Source organism: Molothrus ater, chromosome 18, assembly GCF_012460135.2.
Source record: "Molothrus ater isolate BHLD 08-10-18 breed brown headed cowbird chromosome 18, BPBGC_Mater_1.1, whole genome shotgun sequence".
Lineage (NCBI taxonomy): Eukaryota > Metazoa > Chordata > Aves > Passeriformes > Icteridae > Molothrus > Molothrus ater.
The window spans coordinates 3224966-3243154 of record NC_050495.2 but is presented as its reverse complement, the minus strand read 5'-3'; the positions used below and the strand labels follow the sequence as shown (position 1 = coordinate 3243154).

The following is an 18189-nucleotide window of genomic DNA, read 5'->3' as shown; positions in this document are numbered from 1 at the left end:
AAGGGTCATCAAGAGCTGCCCAGGGAGGCGGTGGAATCACCTCCCCTTTAGGGAAAGAGTGGATGTGGCACTTGGTGCTGTGGTTTACTTGACAGGGTGGTCACCGGTCAAGGCTTGGATCCCAGAGATCTTTTCCAACCAGATTGATTCTCGTGATTCTGTGATAAACCAATGCAGTCCAGCAGCATCAAGAACACGGTTTTACATTTTACCATTTCACCACAAAGCAAAATCCAGTCCTAAAATCCAGGGCTTTTAAAAACCTGCAAGCCCTTTACATAGAGATAATATCTATTTTTGTACAGGGCAGTGACAGACACCCATCCCACCCTTGGCCAGTTGCTGTGACAGACCTTGAACACGGGGATGGGTGATGAAGTCCCCTGTTTCACACGAAGCATAAATCCATACTTAGCAGATTTTGGTGGTTTTTGTTTTTTTTTTTTTTCCCAGTGGTTATAAAGTTTCTCAGCTGCTTTAAATAATTCCAGTAATATCTGTGGAACTGGGTTGCTTTTGAGCAGTGGAGGCTCAGCTCTGACAGAGATCCATGGAAGTACATGAACATAAAGGCTAAATGAGTTACATGGGAGGCAATGCTCTGCAGGAAATTTGTCACAGACCTGTGAGCTCTGGTGTGGTACTGCTGGACTCCTTCATTAACTTCTCCCTAATGCACACCTTGCTGTTCGTGCTAATTGTACAATCACAGATGCTCTGAGTACACAACAGCGATCTCTGTTTAAAAAACATTGCTTCTGAAAGGAACGCTTCTTAAGGGCCTACATTATTATTCAAATTGATGCCGAGGATGATGTAAAGAAGGAAGCTGTTCAACAGCACTTCACTGATCTTTCTACAGCAACTTGTATCAGTCTCATTATGCTGTTTACACACACAGAGAGCGATGCTGTCCCATTGGTATTACACTGCTAATTGGAATTACTACTTTCAGAAAGAAAAAGTCAGTTTAAAGGCCAAAAGAGAAGCGTGGTTTTAATGTATACCACAACGTTTATTTCTTTACCGAGGTCCATTGGATTTATAATTACAAATCCATTCTAACCTGTCAAAGCATTTATCAATGTATCTAATCAATACAATACTCTTACATTGCTCTTTTGCTGTCAGGTTTCACAAATGAATACTGTCTTAACGTAATGAAAATAGACTGCATCTGGCATAAACCCACCTGAAATGACTTCTGGGAAGGTTCCAGTCAAGGATGGAGTGGCCACCTGCCTCATTCTTTCCAGCCATTCAGTGTTTCCCTATATAGGTGTGAAATTACAGGTTTGTGGTATATGCCAGACTGGGGACTTATTCTAGAGTTTGACTGAAATGCAACTATGTGACCTTTACTTTGCAATAAACACAAGCCATAAATTTTGCAGATATTTGAGGAGAGGATCCTGGAAAGTAGGAACAAACAGAAAATCTAGTGGTAGCTATGATTCTGGGCCTTTGTAGGTCAAAGATTCTTCTTTTTTCTTCTGTTCTTTTTTTTCTGGCTCAGCAATAGGTAAGCCAAGAATGTCTGCAACAAATATCTCTGCTGTGATTTCTGCTGGAATGTCTTCTTCAGTCAAAGCTGCTGCACCTGGAGAGCAGTAGCAACAGCACAAGACACACAGCAGCAATGTCAAAATCGCTTTCCAGTAAAATTTATAAGCAGCAATAAGTGAATGAAATGTTTTTAAAGATATACGAAGGGATCACAATAAAGTGATGCTTTACTAGCTTGATACTTTATGTGTTTATATCAGGGATTAAACTTGTCAAATCCATGTGTCTCACCTGGCAGCAGGTCCCTGCCTCAGAGAAGTCATTGGACAGCTTTGACACTTGGTCAATTTGATGTGATTTAGGATCCTGAGGGACCCAGGGATTTCAAAATTCCCTTTGGGAGCAGCACCTTTGCTGCATGGGGCCCATTGCCAGTGACCCTAAACAGATCCTGTTCCAAACTGGTGGGGACTGGGACATGAATTGTACAAAAATGCAGTTCCAATTACAATGGGCAATTAAATTCAGCCACTTGGCTCAAATCAGTGCTATAATTTGCTGTTCCAGGCTGGTGTGGACTGGGACATAAATTGCAGACAAATGTGGTCGTTACCAACAGCTCTGCTACAATGGGCACTGTGACCTGGGTGAAACCAGCACTGGGATTTCCCTGTGTGTTTCTAATTTCAGTTCCAGCCAGCAGATAAACAGCAATGTAATCTTGTCAGGCCCCAGTTATAGTTCATTGTCCATTTATTTTTAGATACACCCATGCAATTGCTGTGTGGATGAAGGACAGTCTGTAGCTCTGTGACTATTTTTGCAATCCCATCTGAGCAGTTTTGACAGCTCTCAGCCTAACAGTGTAAGTGGGTTTGAAATTTAAATTATTCCATTTGGGAATTGAAACAATCCTGCTTCTGTGCTGTGTGGAATGCTAATCCTGTACCTGTGGGAGGGTGGGTGTCCAGCTCAGATCCTTCTTTCCTGGGTCTCTTGCCCAGCAGGGTGATCAGACACTCAGCCAGCTCATCCTCTGTCATCTGCTCCCCTGTACAAACAGAGCACCACCAGCCTGTGGGTTATGGGGTCGAGAGCACAAAAACTCAAGAGCAACTCAAACTAAACTAAACAGGGCAGTTCAAAAGAGGATCTGGCTTCTCTGAGATATGAACATATACACTGCCAACTGGAACACACGATCCCAACGCAGGAAAATGCTGATCCTAAGGAAAATTGTTCTTCCCTATAACATTTTGGGAAAAATGTCAATCAAAGGGAGAAATTCTGATGCAGACAGCTCTATGAGCAACTCTGCAGTAGCAAGAGCTTGAGCTTCTATTCCCACTGGAGAATTCCTGGCACAGATCACAGTCCATTTAGCCATTTTCAGGCAGAGGAAGAGAAAGGTGGAGAAAAGCCTTTATTTAGTATCTTGAAATAACATGGACATAGCACTTGTTTCCCAGTTAGTGGTTGGCTCATGCCCTGGAGCATGAGGTTATAGATCTGTTATGAAGCTGTTCTGTCTGTTGTACCTATTTATGGATGTTCACACCATCTGTATAAATAGCTAACCTTTCTCACACCTGTTGAATCCGTGGTTTCCAAGGGTCTTTGTGGCAAGGAGTCTTGCCAAGGGATGTACTCAGTAAACCAGCATTTCTCTTTACCTGTTTTAATGCTCAGCTATACTTTTACACCAGAAGAAAGACAATAGAAGTTTGTTATTAGCACTCCATGGCACTGGCCAGAAGCATATTAACACCCACATTCATGGTGTTCTCCCTGATTCAGCTCAGCTAAATCATCCCATCTTTGCAGTCTTTCACACAGGTACAGCCCAGGACCAATTTCATCCCTCTTTTCTTGTCTCCCTTTTATCAGTTTTATACTACTTTTCCAGAGCCTGTGTGACTGGAAAAGAGAACAGCAATTCAGATAAGGGCACACTGGGAGAAGGATACATTTTGCCAAGATCCATACTTATCATTTAACAGCCGAGATACCTCAGGCCAGCAGAGATTTCCAGAGCAGTAAAAGAAGCACAGCTGGGACAAGACACGTGAATATTCAATTTAAAATCTTAAGGCAGGTGGCTCCTCACACCTGCCCTGGTTACCAGGTTCTCATTCCAGAATCATTTCTTGCTGCAGGGAAAAAGTTCTGAAATTGCAGGCAGAACTAGCAAGCATAAAACTGATATTAGAAACAAAATAACTCACCTCTGCACTGAAGCAGTGACAGGAAGTCTCCTCTGTCAATAACTTTGTCTCCCTTCTTGTTATCATAACCAAGAACCTGAAATGCTCGTTGTATGGTTTTCATTGACAAGCCAAGTGCAGGTCGATGATTTATATAAAGTTTGATAAAATCATCTAAATTGATTTTTGTCACTTCTCTCAGTATCTGCATACTTGCTGAATTTTACTTCATTTATCATTTCTTCAATCTAAAGATCAAAACAAGGCAGATTGTTACATGTTTTATTTTGAAGAGCATTGGGCCAGTTTCCGATCCCGTGGGTGCCAACGTCCCCAAACCGTTCATGTGTTGGTGCCACGGGTGCCATGACCCCATCCCAGGAGGAAGCTGCACTCAGCAGCTGAGGGTGGGAATGGCCAACAGTTGCACACCTGCTGACATGACAATAACAAGTAAAGATGGGGACACACACAGAGTCATTTTGGATTTCCTCTCTTGTGACAGGCGCTCGGTGACCCTGCAGCTGTTACCGGCACCTTGGGCACAGCTGTGTCTCCACTCTGGGACAGTGGGCAGGCAAACCACAAACCAGTAAACACACCATCTCCCATCCCTGCTCTGGAAGCACACACACGAGGGTCCCAACAGAACCAGGATAAGAAATCTTATCCTGACTCATAAGGAATCTTATCTTCCCTGCTCTTCCCCATGTCTAGGGCAGTTCAGGTGCTGCAGAAGCCGAACCCGAAATGTGCTCAGTGGGGCTGACACCCTGCACTGCTGGATCCCTCATGCTCCTCTCAGACAAACAGGCCAGCACTGGCTGTGCTGGATACCACTGGTTTCCCTGAAGTCTGGTGCTGTGAGTCAGCCCAGTTGGCAGCTGTGCAGATGTGTGTCCAAAAGGCAGCATCTGCTCCATGCCTTCATTGTCCCTGCAGCCCCTTCAGAGATACACGGGCAGCAGAGAGACGCCGTGAGGATTCCCCGTGCCAACACGTACCAGGCCTGCTGCTCCCCGGGAAGGGAAGCTGATGCAAGATCTCCCCAGGGAGGACTTTGCATTCAGCCTTGGGCCTTTGTCCTTGTGTCACAAGTTTTTCCACTGAATGAAGCCCAGGGAAGAGGGAAATCTCAGCCTTACATTTTTCCTGTAGCGAATGTCACACCAAGCCAGAACAGTCATTTTCACTCGGCTCTGGCTGATCTGGGATTAGGTTTTATATCAACCCCACTGAACTACAAAAGAAAAACACCAATTCCCAAAAGCTTTGCTAGTCAGCCCAAGCTGCCTTTTCTCCCTCCTGCTTTTCTTTTATTAAAACACTCTAGAGAGAGACAAACCTTCTCTTTGGATTTATTACTGATTGTAGGTTGCCTGGTTTCACAACAGCTCAGCACCTCTGTTTCCATGCCTGAAATGCTGTTTGTATTTTAATTTGGGGAAGTGTGGGCATTATCAGTTATTATTCCAGAGACATTTCCCAAGGGAATATGTTCTCTGTGTCCCCAAGAGGCAAAAATTTAATAACCCAAGGAAAAGATCTAACACAGTATGAAGAGATAACACCTCAACTTGACACCAGGGCAGAGCAGCCCCAGCTCAGACAAACATTTGCTGGTTGTGGGGGCTCCCAAGTGAGGCAGTTTGGTGGTGGCTGTGGCAACAGTCCTGCCTCCCATCTGGTGGCTCTCCTGGCAGAGCATCCCTGGGCAGATGGGGTGGCACAGACTCACAGCAGTGCCTCAGCAGCCTGTGGGTTGCTGTGCCATGGAAGAGATGAACACAGTCTCCCCTGCAGAAAGGCTGAGGGAGCTCAGTGATGCACCTCCTCCCCTGGGGGAGCCTCTGCTGCGGTGACGGCTGGAGCTGGTGCTCAGAGGCCGTTATTCAAATCCCCTTGCTTCAGATTCAGTCATGCCAGGTTACACGTTACAAATGAGGTTTGTGTACAGTATAAACTGCCTTGGAGAAACACCACACAAAGGGGGAGAAGCAGCACCCTTATTAAATCAGTTCTCTCTGCTGTAAAATTTTGACCCTGAGGTTGCCTTGTTGAACAACTCTGAGCTGTCAGGCTCCAGGTTTGCTCAGCCTTCTTCTGCAGTTGCCCAACTTGCTAGCAAGGAAACTTTTTAAGGAATTTTCTGCCAGATTCTGAGCACTACTGTATTGATGCAGACCAGATAAAAATACATTGACAGCCAACAAATATATCCCAGAGCCATCCAGCATGGCAATGGTCAGAATCTGGCCCTTAGAACACTTAGGAATTGCAAACAGTCTTGCTCTTTCTTCTTTTAATAAGAACAATAAAAACAGCTGACCAACCTCTTCCTCTGATGGATAAAATCCTATTGCTCTCATTACAGAAGGAATTTCCTCCAAGGGAATATGTGTTGACACCTGTCTGGTCTCCAGTGTTTTGATACCTTGGCTGCACAGCTGTACGTAGTAAAAATAGTCCTCCAGTTCCTGCCAGGGATTCAAACAAACACAGCAAATTTCAGTTACCAACAGGCACGGAAGATAAGGCTCCCTTTAGGGTTTACTAACAGCCATATCAGTGAGATTGCTGTTAAAGGCTAGCTGGACAAAACGTAAAGAAATGTCAGGCCTGTGTAAATTAAAGTCCAACCAGATGTGGCCAGACAGCGTTCACGGTGAGATAATTACCCTGAAGAATTTGCCTTCTCTGCCGCCATCCAGGAGGTTGTAGAATGGGATCAGGTCCTCCCCACCCAGGAAAGCAGCAGCATCCAAGGCACTGGCAGAAGTGAAGGAAAGAAGGTACAGGAAGGGTTCATGTGAGGAGAGCTTTCATGGTTCCCTTTCTAGGCGTTGTTCACAGACACTTTCAATAAATAAAATCCCTGGGCTTCAGAATTCAGGAAAGAAAAGCATTGCCTTGAACCTTGTGCTATTTTATCATCAGCTGCACTTCTACAGCATATTTCATACCCAGGTTTTACATACAATAGCACAGTGTGGGAATTAATTATTACTGAATGGTTCTCTTGTTTAGTGGAATGAGTACAGGGCTGGGAGCCAGGAGCTTTTCCATGGACTTGAACTTGGTGTCTGGCATTTGGCTTTTCTGCTTCCTTATAGAGACATTGAGGGAGATGAATTAGCTAGATCAGCATTTTGAACATGCAGAGAAGGCTGGGGCTTGGTGTTTGCAATAAACCACACAGCTCCCTGTTCCTTGATCCAACACATTTTTCCCCAATAACTCAGTGCAATCCATTACCCGACTTCCTCCGCCGTGGCAGGCGACGGAGTCGCAGGTGCAGTTTGCATTAAACTGAAAGCGCCTGAGTAGCCACCTCTTTGTTTCAATTTCATAGGCAGTTGGAGCCAAAAGAATCCCTTTGGCTTGTGCAGATGTAAAAAGAAACCAAGCCTGGAAGTGCAATCATGGCATAGCACTGCCACATAATACCCCACGCCTGGCAGCCAGGCTGCAGCTTTCACACACACCTCTGTAGTGCTGCTTCCACTGGGGGTTTTTTGCAAGCTTGATGCTTTTTTCATAATTAAGTTATTTGGGTATTAAACACAGCGGAGATTCACAAGATGCCAGAAGCAGCAATAAAATGATAATTAGCTCATCAAAAACTTCGCTCCAAAAACAAATTACATAGAAATTCAATGTTGCCTGGACTCTGGCCAACCATTATAAAGAAGGATCATTTATATTCTATTGCCTTCCTTAAAATGTCGCTTATCCTGACCCCCGACTGTTTAAGCCACACAAAGTGGAAAAGAAAATAAATAAACCCATTGCTTTCCCATCCAAGTTTCCTTTGTTCTGGCACATGAAGGTGAGCTGGCTTGGCACTCCTTGGGCTTTCCTCAGAGCAAATGGTACCTGCAAAATACGTTCCTTGCAGGACCAGCATGTGTCTTAACCACAAAGCCTTGGTCCTAGGAAGGTGAAGAGCAGTGGTGTTTCCCAGGTGCACACCTAATGGCAACCATAGGAACAAGGGCCAAAAGACAGGTCCCATGGAGTTATTTCCCAGAAACCAGGAGACATGGGGCTCTGTGCTAGGAGAGTGTTGTGCAGGATTTGGAAAAAAAAAACCAACAAAATAGCACAGACTGAGGGAGACCATGTCTATCCTAACATGTCTATCCACACTATCCTAACTCTGCCATGGACTAAGCTCCCTTCCCAGTCCTTGAAGTGTGAAGTGGTTCCATGGTGCCCTGGCAGTTTTCATGCCATTCACAGCTGCCTTGCTTCATTTCTATGTACAAATATATCTACTGGGCACCTGCAGCCATGAGGGGAGAGCCTCTCCCCCAAACATGTATTGCATTGAGCAGCTTTGGTCCTTGACATGCCAAGAAACCAAAATATCTATCCTGCCTTTGCTGTATTACCCTCCTGTCCTGTGGGAGTACATCTGGCACTACTGCCCAAGGGATCTGGCAGAGGGAAGCCTGCAGAGGATGGTGTAAAAAACCTGGCAGGATTCATCACTGATACTCTGGGCCAGAGCCTGGAGATCCTTCTTTGTTAAAACAGCCTCCACTCTTCAACCACCCCATTTATTGCAGGCCATTTATTCATGTAAGCAAAGCTTTATAGGATTAAGGTGGCTTGTCCTAAATCCATTCTTCAAACACAGGGGGGATTTCCCAGCAAATTCCTATTCCATTTGGACAGCAGACACTTTTGCATCAGCAGCTGCTCTGTGTGCTCCTCCTGCAGCCAGTGCTGCTCCTCTGGTCCCTGCCTAACCCTGACAATCTCCCATCACACTGGCCAGGCCCTCACAAGTACCACAAAATCCTCTGCTCAACCTCTTACCATTTGGGCACCATTTCCCAGACTGGAGTATTGTTCAGGCACTATGGCCAGCCCTGTGAGGTTTGCTGGCTTAATCCCTCCTACATCACAGAGAGGGAAGCAAAACCCCCAAAAATATATCCCTCCTGTTTCAGCTGCCACCCCATATAGCTGCTTGGGGCCCAATGGGTTGCCCCAGCAGCTGTGGAAAGCAGTAACCAGATTCCTTTCCCTTTCGTGCCATAACTCACTGGAGGTTGACCTTCCATTTCATGAACGTGCGCTCCTTGCCCCCGGCTGTGAAGACGTAACGGCCGTCGTGGGAGATGGCAAAGTCAGCGGCACCATCCGGGTGGCAAATGAAGGCCGAGGACTTGTGGGGGTTGCCATCAACAGGCAGCATCTGTAAACCCACCTGTAAGGGAACAGGGAGTCTGGGAGGGCTGGGGGTCCCACTGGGGCAGTGCCACATCCTCCTCCCCAGGAGCTTGCTCAGCTCTCAGGCAGGGCCAGCCTACACGTGGTTTCATCTTCAAGGAAATTCCCAAGGGCCCACCAGCTCTGCAAGGTGGGGCTCCGTACCTTGTCCTTTGTAATGTACAACAGGTAGTGTTGCTGGGGGTCCGCAGAGCTTGTCCTAGGGAGGATTTGTATCTTCTCCAAGGGGGAGCCATAGGTTGGTCCCAAAAGGGTCTTTCTAAAGGCAAACAATGTATTTATCCACTCTAGGCCACCCAAAACATTTTTCCCCTCTGAACATCTGTTGTGTGGAAGGTTGGGTAGATACGGGAGGTGTGCAGAGGCTTTTTACTACTGGCTGAGAGAACAGGGTAGGACAGGGTCCCTGGCTAGAAGGGACTACACTGGGGCTCAGAAATTTATTTAGTGCTCATGGATTATTATGCTTTGCTCATGGGGATTCTGATCTCTTTATCTGATGTCTAACTGCTACATCTCAGGTCCAACATAGTGAGCAGACCAAGATCCACCTGCAGCCACAACCTTGCTAAATGACACACCAGTGAACAGCAGAGTGGGCATAAGAATGGAGTGACCTGGGGCTCTAGGGCCATCCCAAGATCTGCATCACAGATGGAAAATCACATGCTCATGGGTGGGAGCATGGTGGTCATTAGACCAAGGAGAACACAGGGTCAGGAGGAGGCTCCCAGGTAATGGCAGGCCTGAATCAATCCTTTACCTGCACATTTTGGTTGTTGTGTTGTAGAGCTTCATTTTGTAGCAGTTGTTGGCAGTGAGGAAAAAGGACTCGGTGTTGAGCTGTGGGTACCAGGTCAAGCACAGGGGCACCGCAACCTGCTCCAGCCTGTCCCTGTGTGTGACCACCAAGTGGTCCTTGATGCTGCTATTCAGGTCATATTCAACCTGGAGAGAAGACAAGGAAACACAGCAACTCTCCTGTGGTCTGCCCTGCACCCTTGACCTTGTGGATTCACTGGATTTTCATCTCCTGGAGAAGCCACAATAGGAGAGCGTCAGCAGCAAGACCAGGCAGAAAAACAACCCATAGCAATGGAGCTGGTGGGCAGAAGGTTGGGAGCCCTGGAACCAGACATGGAGTCTCCTTTGAAGGCCTTGTCCAGCCCCTCCCCTTTAACCACAAATCTTCACTGTCCTTTAAAGTTTTGTATGAACCCACCAGCTGCCGGTCCTCCCCGAGGCTCAGGAGCCTGGGCTCGTTGCTGTCTGGGTGGACCCCAAAGAGGATGCCCCGGATGGGTTTGTAGTGGGAGACCAGCCCTGCCAGGTGTTCCCAGCATCTGCTCCCATTCTGCAGGACTCTCTTGTAAACAGTCACTGAATAAGTCTCATCCTGCAACAACACCACAAAGGTCAAAGAGGGAAATCTTTTTCTTTGTACAGATCATCATCAGTTGCTACAAACTCTGAGCCAAACTGCTTCAATGCTGCCTCAATACTTCTACAGCAAGACCTGGGATTGAGGGAGCAGCCCCCTCCCAGAGCACCAGCCAGGAGGAAATCCCTGCTCCAGCCCCTTCTTCAGATGGATGCAGAGCTAAGACTTGTCACTAAAGTTAGGGACTGGGCGGTCTGCGGAGCCGCTGTGACTGGTGACGTTTTTACAGAGTGACTCTTCAAACCAGGAAAAGCATTTTGGAGTCAGGAAGCCCCAGGGGAGGAACAGCCCTCTGCCCTGCTCGCTCTGCATTTCAGAGTCACCAAGCCCCGGGGGAGGGACGGCCCTCTGCCCTGCTCGCTCTGTGCCTGCAGGATGGCCGGCAGTTCCCAGTCCCTCCCAAAGCTGCCCCGCGAGCAGTGCGTGTAAATCACCGAGCGGAAAAAACAAGCGTACAGCGGTTGCGAGGTACTTGGAATCGTGAGAGAAGCTGATGTGAGTCACGGGACCTTGCGAGCACTGGAATTCCTCGCAGATGGACTGAAGGGAAATTGCATCAAGGATGTAAACGCTTCCATCAGTAAAACCAGCGGCCAGCAAATGACCTGGAAAGCAGAAGCAGACCAGAAACCTCTCACGACACCATCACTCCTCCCAGGAAGGCCAGTGCTTGGCACATGGTCAGGTCACAGGGCTGGGATACCTTCAGGATCATAGGATAAGCACTGGATGCCAGCCTCAGTGAATATCCTGCTAACGAGGTACTGGGTCTGCTTGTATTCCCACACCTTCAGCAGCCCACAGTGACTCCCCACAGCCACCAGTGGCTCCTGAGGGTGGCAGGCAATGGCATTCACAGCTTTCTTTGCCTCTGTCATGATTCTTCCAAAGTTTGTGCTGTCTGTTGCAACATGGAACATGGTTGCATCAGAGGTTGAAAGGATAAAGTTCCTGTTTAGCGTGAGAGAAACAGAATTCGATGAATCAGACCAACTGGCTCACGTCCCTGGGAGCTATATTACACATCAGTCTCTTTTTGGCAAGTTAGTTGGACAATCACTTATATTTTGTGATACACAGTATGCAAACACTCCTTGACCTGGAAGGCAAGTGACACTTTGTATTCATGACCTGGGAAATGGCCAGGGGAAGACATTGGAGCCAGTTCCATTTTCTACTTGGCTGGGCAAGCCAGAAGATGAATGATATCTGGGGAGCTCCTGCCTTTTGCAAGTCACTGGTGTGTGAGATGGACAAGTGAGCAATTGGAGATACTCTGAATGGCCTTTCCACGTGTCCCCACGCCACCACTGTCAGTGGCTCCACGTTGACCATGCTGCCATGGCCAAGGTCAGAGGGCAGTTTCAGTCCCTGTCTGCTCACTTGGCCACGCTGAGCAGCACGGCAGAGAGGTTTCACTGTGTGACTGGTGATGTGTGAAGCAGACAGCAGGATAATTATTCATTTTACAGCACAAATATGTACAGTTTCAGTCTGCCTGACTGAGAGTCTGGACCTAGTAAAAGGGACAAGAGAGGATCACACAGAAATCCCAGAGTGGTTTGAGTAGGAAGGGACCTTACAGATCATCTTGTTTCTACACCTTCCACTAGACCAGGTTACTCCAAGCCACATCCAACCTGGCCTTGAACAGTTCCAGGCATGGGGCATCCACTGCTTTTCTGTGCCAGAGCAACCTGTGCTAGGACATCGCCACCCTCACAGTGAGGAATTTTTCCCTATATCCCATCTAACCCTGCCCTCTGTCAATTTTAGCCATTTTCCCCTTGTCTCGTCACTCCACACCCTTGTCCAAAGCCTCTCTCTGGCTGTTTTGGAGCCCTTGAGGCACTGGAAGGTGCTATAAGGTCTCCTTGGAGCCTTCTCCAGGCTGAGTCTGCACAGACAGACAAGGGGAAGCACAGCCTCTTTGCCAGCTGTTCCATCACAGCCACCAGTTTGTGCACATCTGGGCCAGGCACTGATGGACTCTGCACCCCTTGCGTGCCTTAGCTGGGCTCTCCAGCCATTCCTAATCCCAGCAGCCTCCAGGATGAGCTCAGGCCTTCCCTTTCCCTTTGGGAAACCAAACCATCCCCCAGGACACTGCTCCAGGCTGGAGAAGAATCTCTCCCACATGGCTCTTTGGAAAACACGCGTGGCTAAGAACAGACATTGCCAGGAAAGCCTTAACAGGACTGACAGACATGTGGCTTGCAGGCTGGATGGAGCCACACAGCAGCTTCATCTGGCCTGCAGACTCCCTGTAAATCCTCAGGCACAGCTACGTCACACAGAGGGACAGAGAGGGGCTGGTGACCAGCCAGTGTGGCACAGCCCTGTGCCGGTGCCACGGCCCCGATTAGCTGGCCAAGCCATGATAAAATCCAACTGGATCCAGCCATGCCTGGGAAGGGTTTAAGGGGGGATTAAGGGGCCCAGGGAGAGCTGGAGGCTCAGCATTAGCACTGCCTGGTGTGCTGGGTACGTGACAGAGAAGCTGATCATCACTGTGCCTGCACAATGCTGTGTCTGCACCAAGGCATCACCTGGAGCTCAGTCTGGGGTGTGCTGGAGCCCACCCACACTCCCTCCCTCCCTGTCCTGCCCAGGAGCCTGGGCACAGGGCTGAGTCCTGCTCCAGACCAGGCAGAAGCTCATGGAGCAGCTCTCACTGAGCACCTCCCCAGCTTTCAGCTGCAAGGCAAACACAGGAGAAGACCTGGGTTGGTAAGGAGACACTCACCTGGTGAGGAAGGGCTGGCTGCTGCCTGGGAGGGCGCTGGGAGCATCACGAAGGATTGTGGAGAAGGAGATGGACTGGATGGGACCCACTGTGTCGTGGCTGTAGACGGTGAGGAGCCGCAGCTGCCCATCGTAGAATTTCACCTGCCCTTTCACATCACCTGTGACTATACAGCTGCAGGGAAGGGAAAGTTATTAACCAACACACGGACTGACAACTCCCAAATATTTCTTGGGGAGCATCCTTGGGTGGAAGCAAATCTCTTCCCCATTTCTCTGCACAAGCACACGAGCAGAGCCCTGCACAGATGTGCAGGAGAAAGCCAGGGTAGTGCAGAAACCAGGACCCTGCGTGACCCTGCCGTGTCCCTGCCGCGTCCCCAAGGCTGTCGCGGCGTTTGGTGGCTGTCTGCTCCCTCTGCCGGTAGCATCCAGGAGGCTGAGCCACTGTCTGAGCTATCCCAGGGGAGCTGACATCGCATTACCACGAATTTTCAACTTCATTTCCACCCCCAGACTAATCCACTGCTGGAAAAATACTCACAAACCAGCAGCACTTTCCTGCATGAGTGACCACGCGGCCAAGTGATTAAAACTCCAACATTATCTCTGCCACTCCTACAGCTGAGCTACCTGAGGACTGGGGACTGTACCTAAGCTACTGAAAAGGGCTGCCCCGTTACCTGTCCAACACCTGGAGCACGGTAAGACTCTCCTCCTGCATTGCCACCACCTTGGTGGCTGTCACTCCGTGGGGTTTGGGCAGCAGCTCCTCGGGGAGGGTGCGGGGATCGTGCATGTCCCACACCACCAGCTTCCCGGCCGACGTGCCCGTCAGAGCTTGGGTGTTGTTAAAATGGAAAACTGACTGGCTGAACTGTCCCACCAGGCACTTGAAGGTCTGTGAAGATGGGAGCCAGGCTGTGTTTTCATCCCAGAGCTGGCTCTGCCTTCCTCAAACAGAGAGACTGGCATTCCCTCATGGCATTCCCTTCCTGTCCCATGGCAGGACAAGAGACAAGAGCCCCGGGAGAAAATGCAGTGGAGCACTTTGGGGACAGAGCTCTGCTTGAGCTCGGCTTGGGCAAACCTGGCTTGTCCCTGTCTGAGGGGGACAGGATGGGGCCAGGGCCACTTTTTTGTGCAAGGGGATGGGAAGGGACAGTGCTGCTGCCAGCAGGAAAGCCAAGAGGGTGACATGCTGTGGTCCCTCCCTGCTGTGCTCACCTGGTTGCTCAGGAATGGTGTCCCATACTGCAAACCAGAATCATCCTGGGGAAAGCAGAGAAAACATCCAGGACAGGGATTTTGGAACCGAGCTCTGCCGTGCCAGCGTGGCCCTCCCCACCATCTGGGCACTGCCCCACACTGTGGTGACCAGAGCAGGAAAGGCTCCAAGGTCTTCCAGAGAGCACAAAACATCCTCTCCTTCCACCTGCTTCTTTCCAAAAGCTGCTGAATGACTCAAGGCCCATGGGAAAGCAGGAGTGGTAGAGGTGAAGAGCATCCCTGCCACAGCTGGGCCTGACCAGTGTGGGAGTGGAGGGAGTGTGTTATCTGTCCAGACCACTTTGGGATCTGGCAAGGGCAGGGAGCAGGGAAGAGACAGATCTGCAGAGTGACCCCAGTTGTGGACAGACACCCAGCCCCTGACCCCCCCTGCCGCCTCCTTTGTGGCACCAGAAACAGGACTTCCATGTCCCTACTTACCCACAGGTAAAATATCACCTGGGTTTTGCTGTTGCTGACAAACTCATGGGGATTTTGAGGGTTAAAAATTACATAATCCTGAAATTCAAAGAATTGCATTAGCACCAAGCTGAGCAATGCTTTCTGCTTATCCTGCCATCCAAAACCACTGCTTTTATCCAAAACCACCTCACCAGCTGCACTGAACTGAAATCAGAGGACACCCCATGCCTGTCAGGCATTAGAGGAACAGGGATGAGCCCTTGGGATGCTCTGCTGCATTAGGGTGCCCCAGGGATGGGGTGTGATCCTGCCTCCCATGGGGGTGCCAGGGGGAGCAGGTGAGGATGGGGCTGCCCAGCCCAGCCCAGCTCTGCCCCCTTGGCATGGTCACTCACCTGACAGCCAAACTCAGGGCTCAGCTCTGTGCTGCACGTGGGCTCCCCTGTGGGCAAAGTCCATCTCCAAACACAAACTTTCTGAAAGAGAAGGGGAGAAAAATCCAAGGAATGCTCCCATGGTTCTGTGGAGGTTTGGGGAGCCAGGTGGATCCCATTCCCCTCTGCAGGGGATTTTAGATGTAGCCTAAAAGACTGGAGCAGGCTAAAGCCCAGCACAGCCTGGCAGCAGAAAGCTCAATTTCAGGAAATAATGCAAGAAATTGCTTAGATGAAAGTGACGAAGTTAGAAGCTTTTATCCCAAATTAAGATCCATTTTCTCAACTCTGCAGCATTCACTTTAATGAAATCCAGGTCTGTGCTCTAATGGCTCAGCAAAAAAAAGCATGACTCTGCAAACCCTCTCTCCCCATGTGAATTCCCACCTCCCCTGTGCTGCACTGCAAAAAACTTCCAGCTCTCTATCCTGCAAAGCTGTGAAAGAGGAGATATTCTCTTACCTGCACAGCAGCAGCACTAATGGTCACCAAATACTTGGCATCCTGGGAAATGGCAATGGCACAGACCCCGTCCTCCGAGTGGCTCTGGAAGATGGTGCGCACGGGAACCCTAGGGAGCAGAGATCCCATGGGTGCTCCTGGCAGCACTGGGGGCTCCAGGCAGTCACTTGGCAAAGCCTGTGGCACAACCCACCCACCCTGCTCTGTGTGCAAGAAGGGACGGAGGGAGGGAGGCTGCAAACACTGGTGCTGCCACAGGCTGGGGCTCAGTGTCCCCTCCATCCCTTCCTCCCAAGTAAATGGCACTGGGAAACAACTCACCAGGATCTTTGAAGATCCTACAGCATGGAGATGTGATGTACTCAGTCTGGGGGAGCTCAGCCCCATCTCAGTGTCCCACGAGCGTGGGTGATACAAGGACAATGAAGGACTTGGTTTGGTTTTGGTTCCTTTGCTGCTTTTTAGTCTGTCTCTGCGTTCTCCCATTTTATTCTCAGCTGAGACTGGAGTCAGTCCTGAGTGATTTACCAGACAGAGGGAGTTTCCAAAAGAGGAGGTTCCTGGGAGCTTACCCAGAGTAAGAGTCCCACACGATGATCATAGCATCTGGCCCTTGGTCAGCAGTCGCAACCCAGCGTTTGTCTTCACTCACACACAGGCAGGAGATGACATTCGTGTGGCCCTGGGGGAGGGAAGCAGCAAAATGCCTTGGAGGCTGCAAACCTGGGGCTGTTCTGTTCATACCTTTTGTATGGGCTGCTCCTGAGTTTGGTTATAGGTGACCCCTGAGCACAGGACACCAGAGAGATGGAGAGAGGGGGTTCAGGAGAAGGGGAGGAGGAGGAGAGAGATGCTCAGCTGTGCCAGACCTGCAGGTGGGACTGCCTGTTCTGCAGGATGTCGTGGATGACCACTGTGTGGGAGGAGACATACAGGAGCACCCGGTCCTCCTCGTCCATCAGGCTGTGCACAGCCAGGCTGCTGTTGTAGCCAAACACCCAGGACAGGTCCTGCAGGGAAGAGACAGCTCCTGGCTCTCAGCAGCCGGGACAAAAAAGGCATACAAGGTCTGTGGGATGATGGAAGAGAGCGGGGCAGGAGTGCTGGGTGCCATGTGGACCAGCCACCCTGGTGGCACTGTGCCCGTTGTACTCACAAGGGGGTAAAAGCTGCTGTCCCTGTTCTTCCGGAACAGCATCCCTGGCATGGCTGCCCACACCATGCTGGCAGAGCCTTTGTGCCGTGTGTGCTTCTCCCTGTAGCCTGAGAGAGGGCTGGAGATGGCTCCCTTGGACTCACACAGTGCTGGGGTGGTTCAGGGACATCCAGGCATGATGTCCCAGCAGTGCCTTCCCCAGGGTGCCCTGGCTCCCAGCCTGGGTGCTGGGCAGGGTGTCTGAGATCCCCATACCTAAAGGAGATGACCGGGGACAGAATGGTGACTCTTCATTATCCTCTGATGCCCCTTTCTTCTCCCTGGCAGCAGCAAGGGCAGCCTCGAAAAGGAAGAGAGGTTTTGGTGAGTGCTGGCTCCTGGGCTGGTCTGGATGGGAACTGCCCTGTGGCTACCAGGAATGAACCCCAGCACATCTCAGATCCCAAGGGCTCTGTTTCCCCTGGGATCTGCCCCAGACCCTGTCTCAAACAGGACCTTCCATGGTGCTGCCCTCACCTCATCAGGCTGCACATCCGCCTCCTGAGCCGTCTGTCTGTCCTGCGACATCTCCCGGGGCTCACTGCTTAGTGCTGCTCCTCCCTCAGTGTAACTTCACATGGACCATCCATCCACACCTTCACCCTCCTCCCACGGAGCTGGGGTGTGGAGATGCTCTGAAATACTTCCCCACACACACTCTTCCAGATTTGGCTCCACAACAACCTGGAATTGGGCACACCAGGAGAAAAGGGCACCTGTGAAGCTGGGGATGGGTCCCAGAGCCCCTTCTCAGCTCCCACACTGGGCACAAACCAGCCCAGTACAGCGATTATTCCAGCTGAGCTCAGGCTCCCTCCCTTGGCTGCCCGCACACCGCGCCGGGCACGGAAATTTCCCTTTCGGATGGGTTTTGTCAGAGCCCTGTGAGCACAGAGCTGCTCCTGGGCGGCAGCTGCTTCATCTCCGGCTTCACGGGTCTGGATTTGAGCCAACACCGAAACCTCGTGCACAGAAAACTTTCAGGGGAGGAAAGAGGCCCTGGGAAAACCTTCCCGGGCCTCGGCAGGCGGGACGGGAGCTCGGGAGCGGCCGCCGGCTCCCACCGCGCTCGCAACGGAACCGTTCCCAAGGCCCCTCCAGGCTTCGGTGCCTCCCGCTGTCCCCAAGGCAGCCTCCGGAGACCCTCCCGAGGACCTCCCCGCTCACCGACACAGCGATCCCCGCGTCTCTGCCTCTGCGACCGCCGTTCCCAGGCAACGGCTGCACCGGCAGCACCGGCTGCGCCACCGGCTGCACCGGGAAACGCCG

At 50.5% G+C, this 18189-nt stretch overlaps 1 protein-coding gene across 1 annotated transcript; it reads right to left on the bottom strand.

Moving 5' to 3' along the window:
- Window positions 1-991: 991 nt before the first annotated feature.
- CFAP251 (cilia and flagella associated protein 251) lies at window positions 992-18175 on the bottom strand. Its single transcript, XM_054516824.1, is given in 24 exon segments — window positions 992-1600; window positions 2456-2557; window positions 3732-3910; window positions 3912-3958; window positions 6044-6187; window positions 6389-6479; window positions 8765-8928; window positions 9096-9210; window positions 9715-9899; window positions 10174-10347; window positions 10849-10997; window positions 11096-11343; window positions 13139-13312; window positions 13821-14038; window positions 14365-14409; window positions 14848-14925; window positions 15225-15305; window positions 15726-15834; window positions 16298-16407; window positions 16595-16735; window positions 16882-16988; window positions 17137-17221; window positions 17398-17604; window positions 18088-18175. Coding segments are annotated over 23 exon segments (2949 nt in total). The 5' UTR covers window positions 17449-17604; window positions 18088-18175; the 3' UTR covers window positions 992-1448.
- Window positions 18176-18189: the final 14 nt, after the last annotated feature.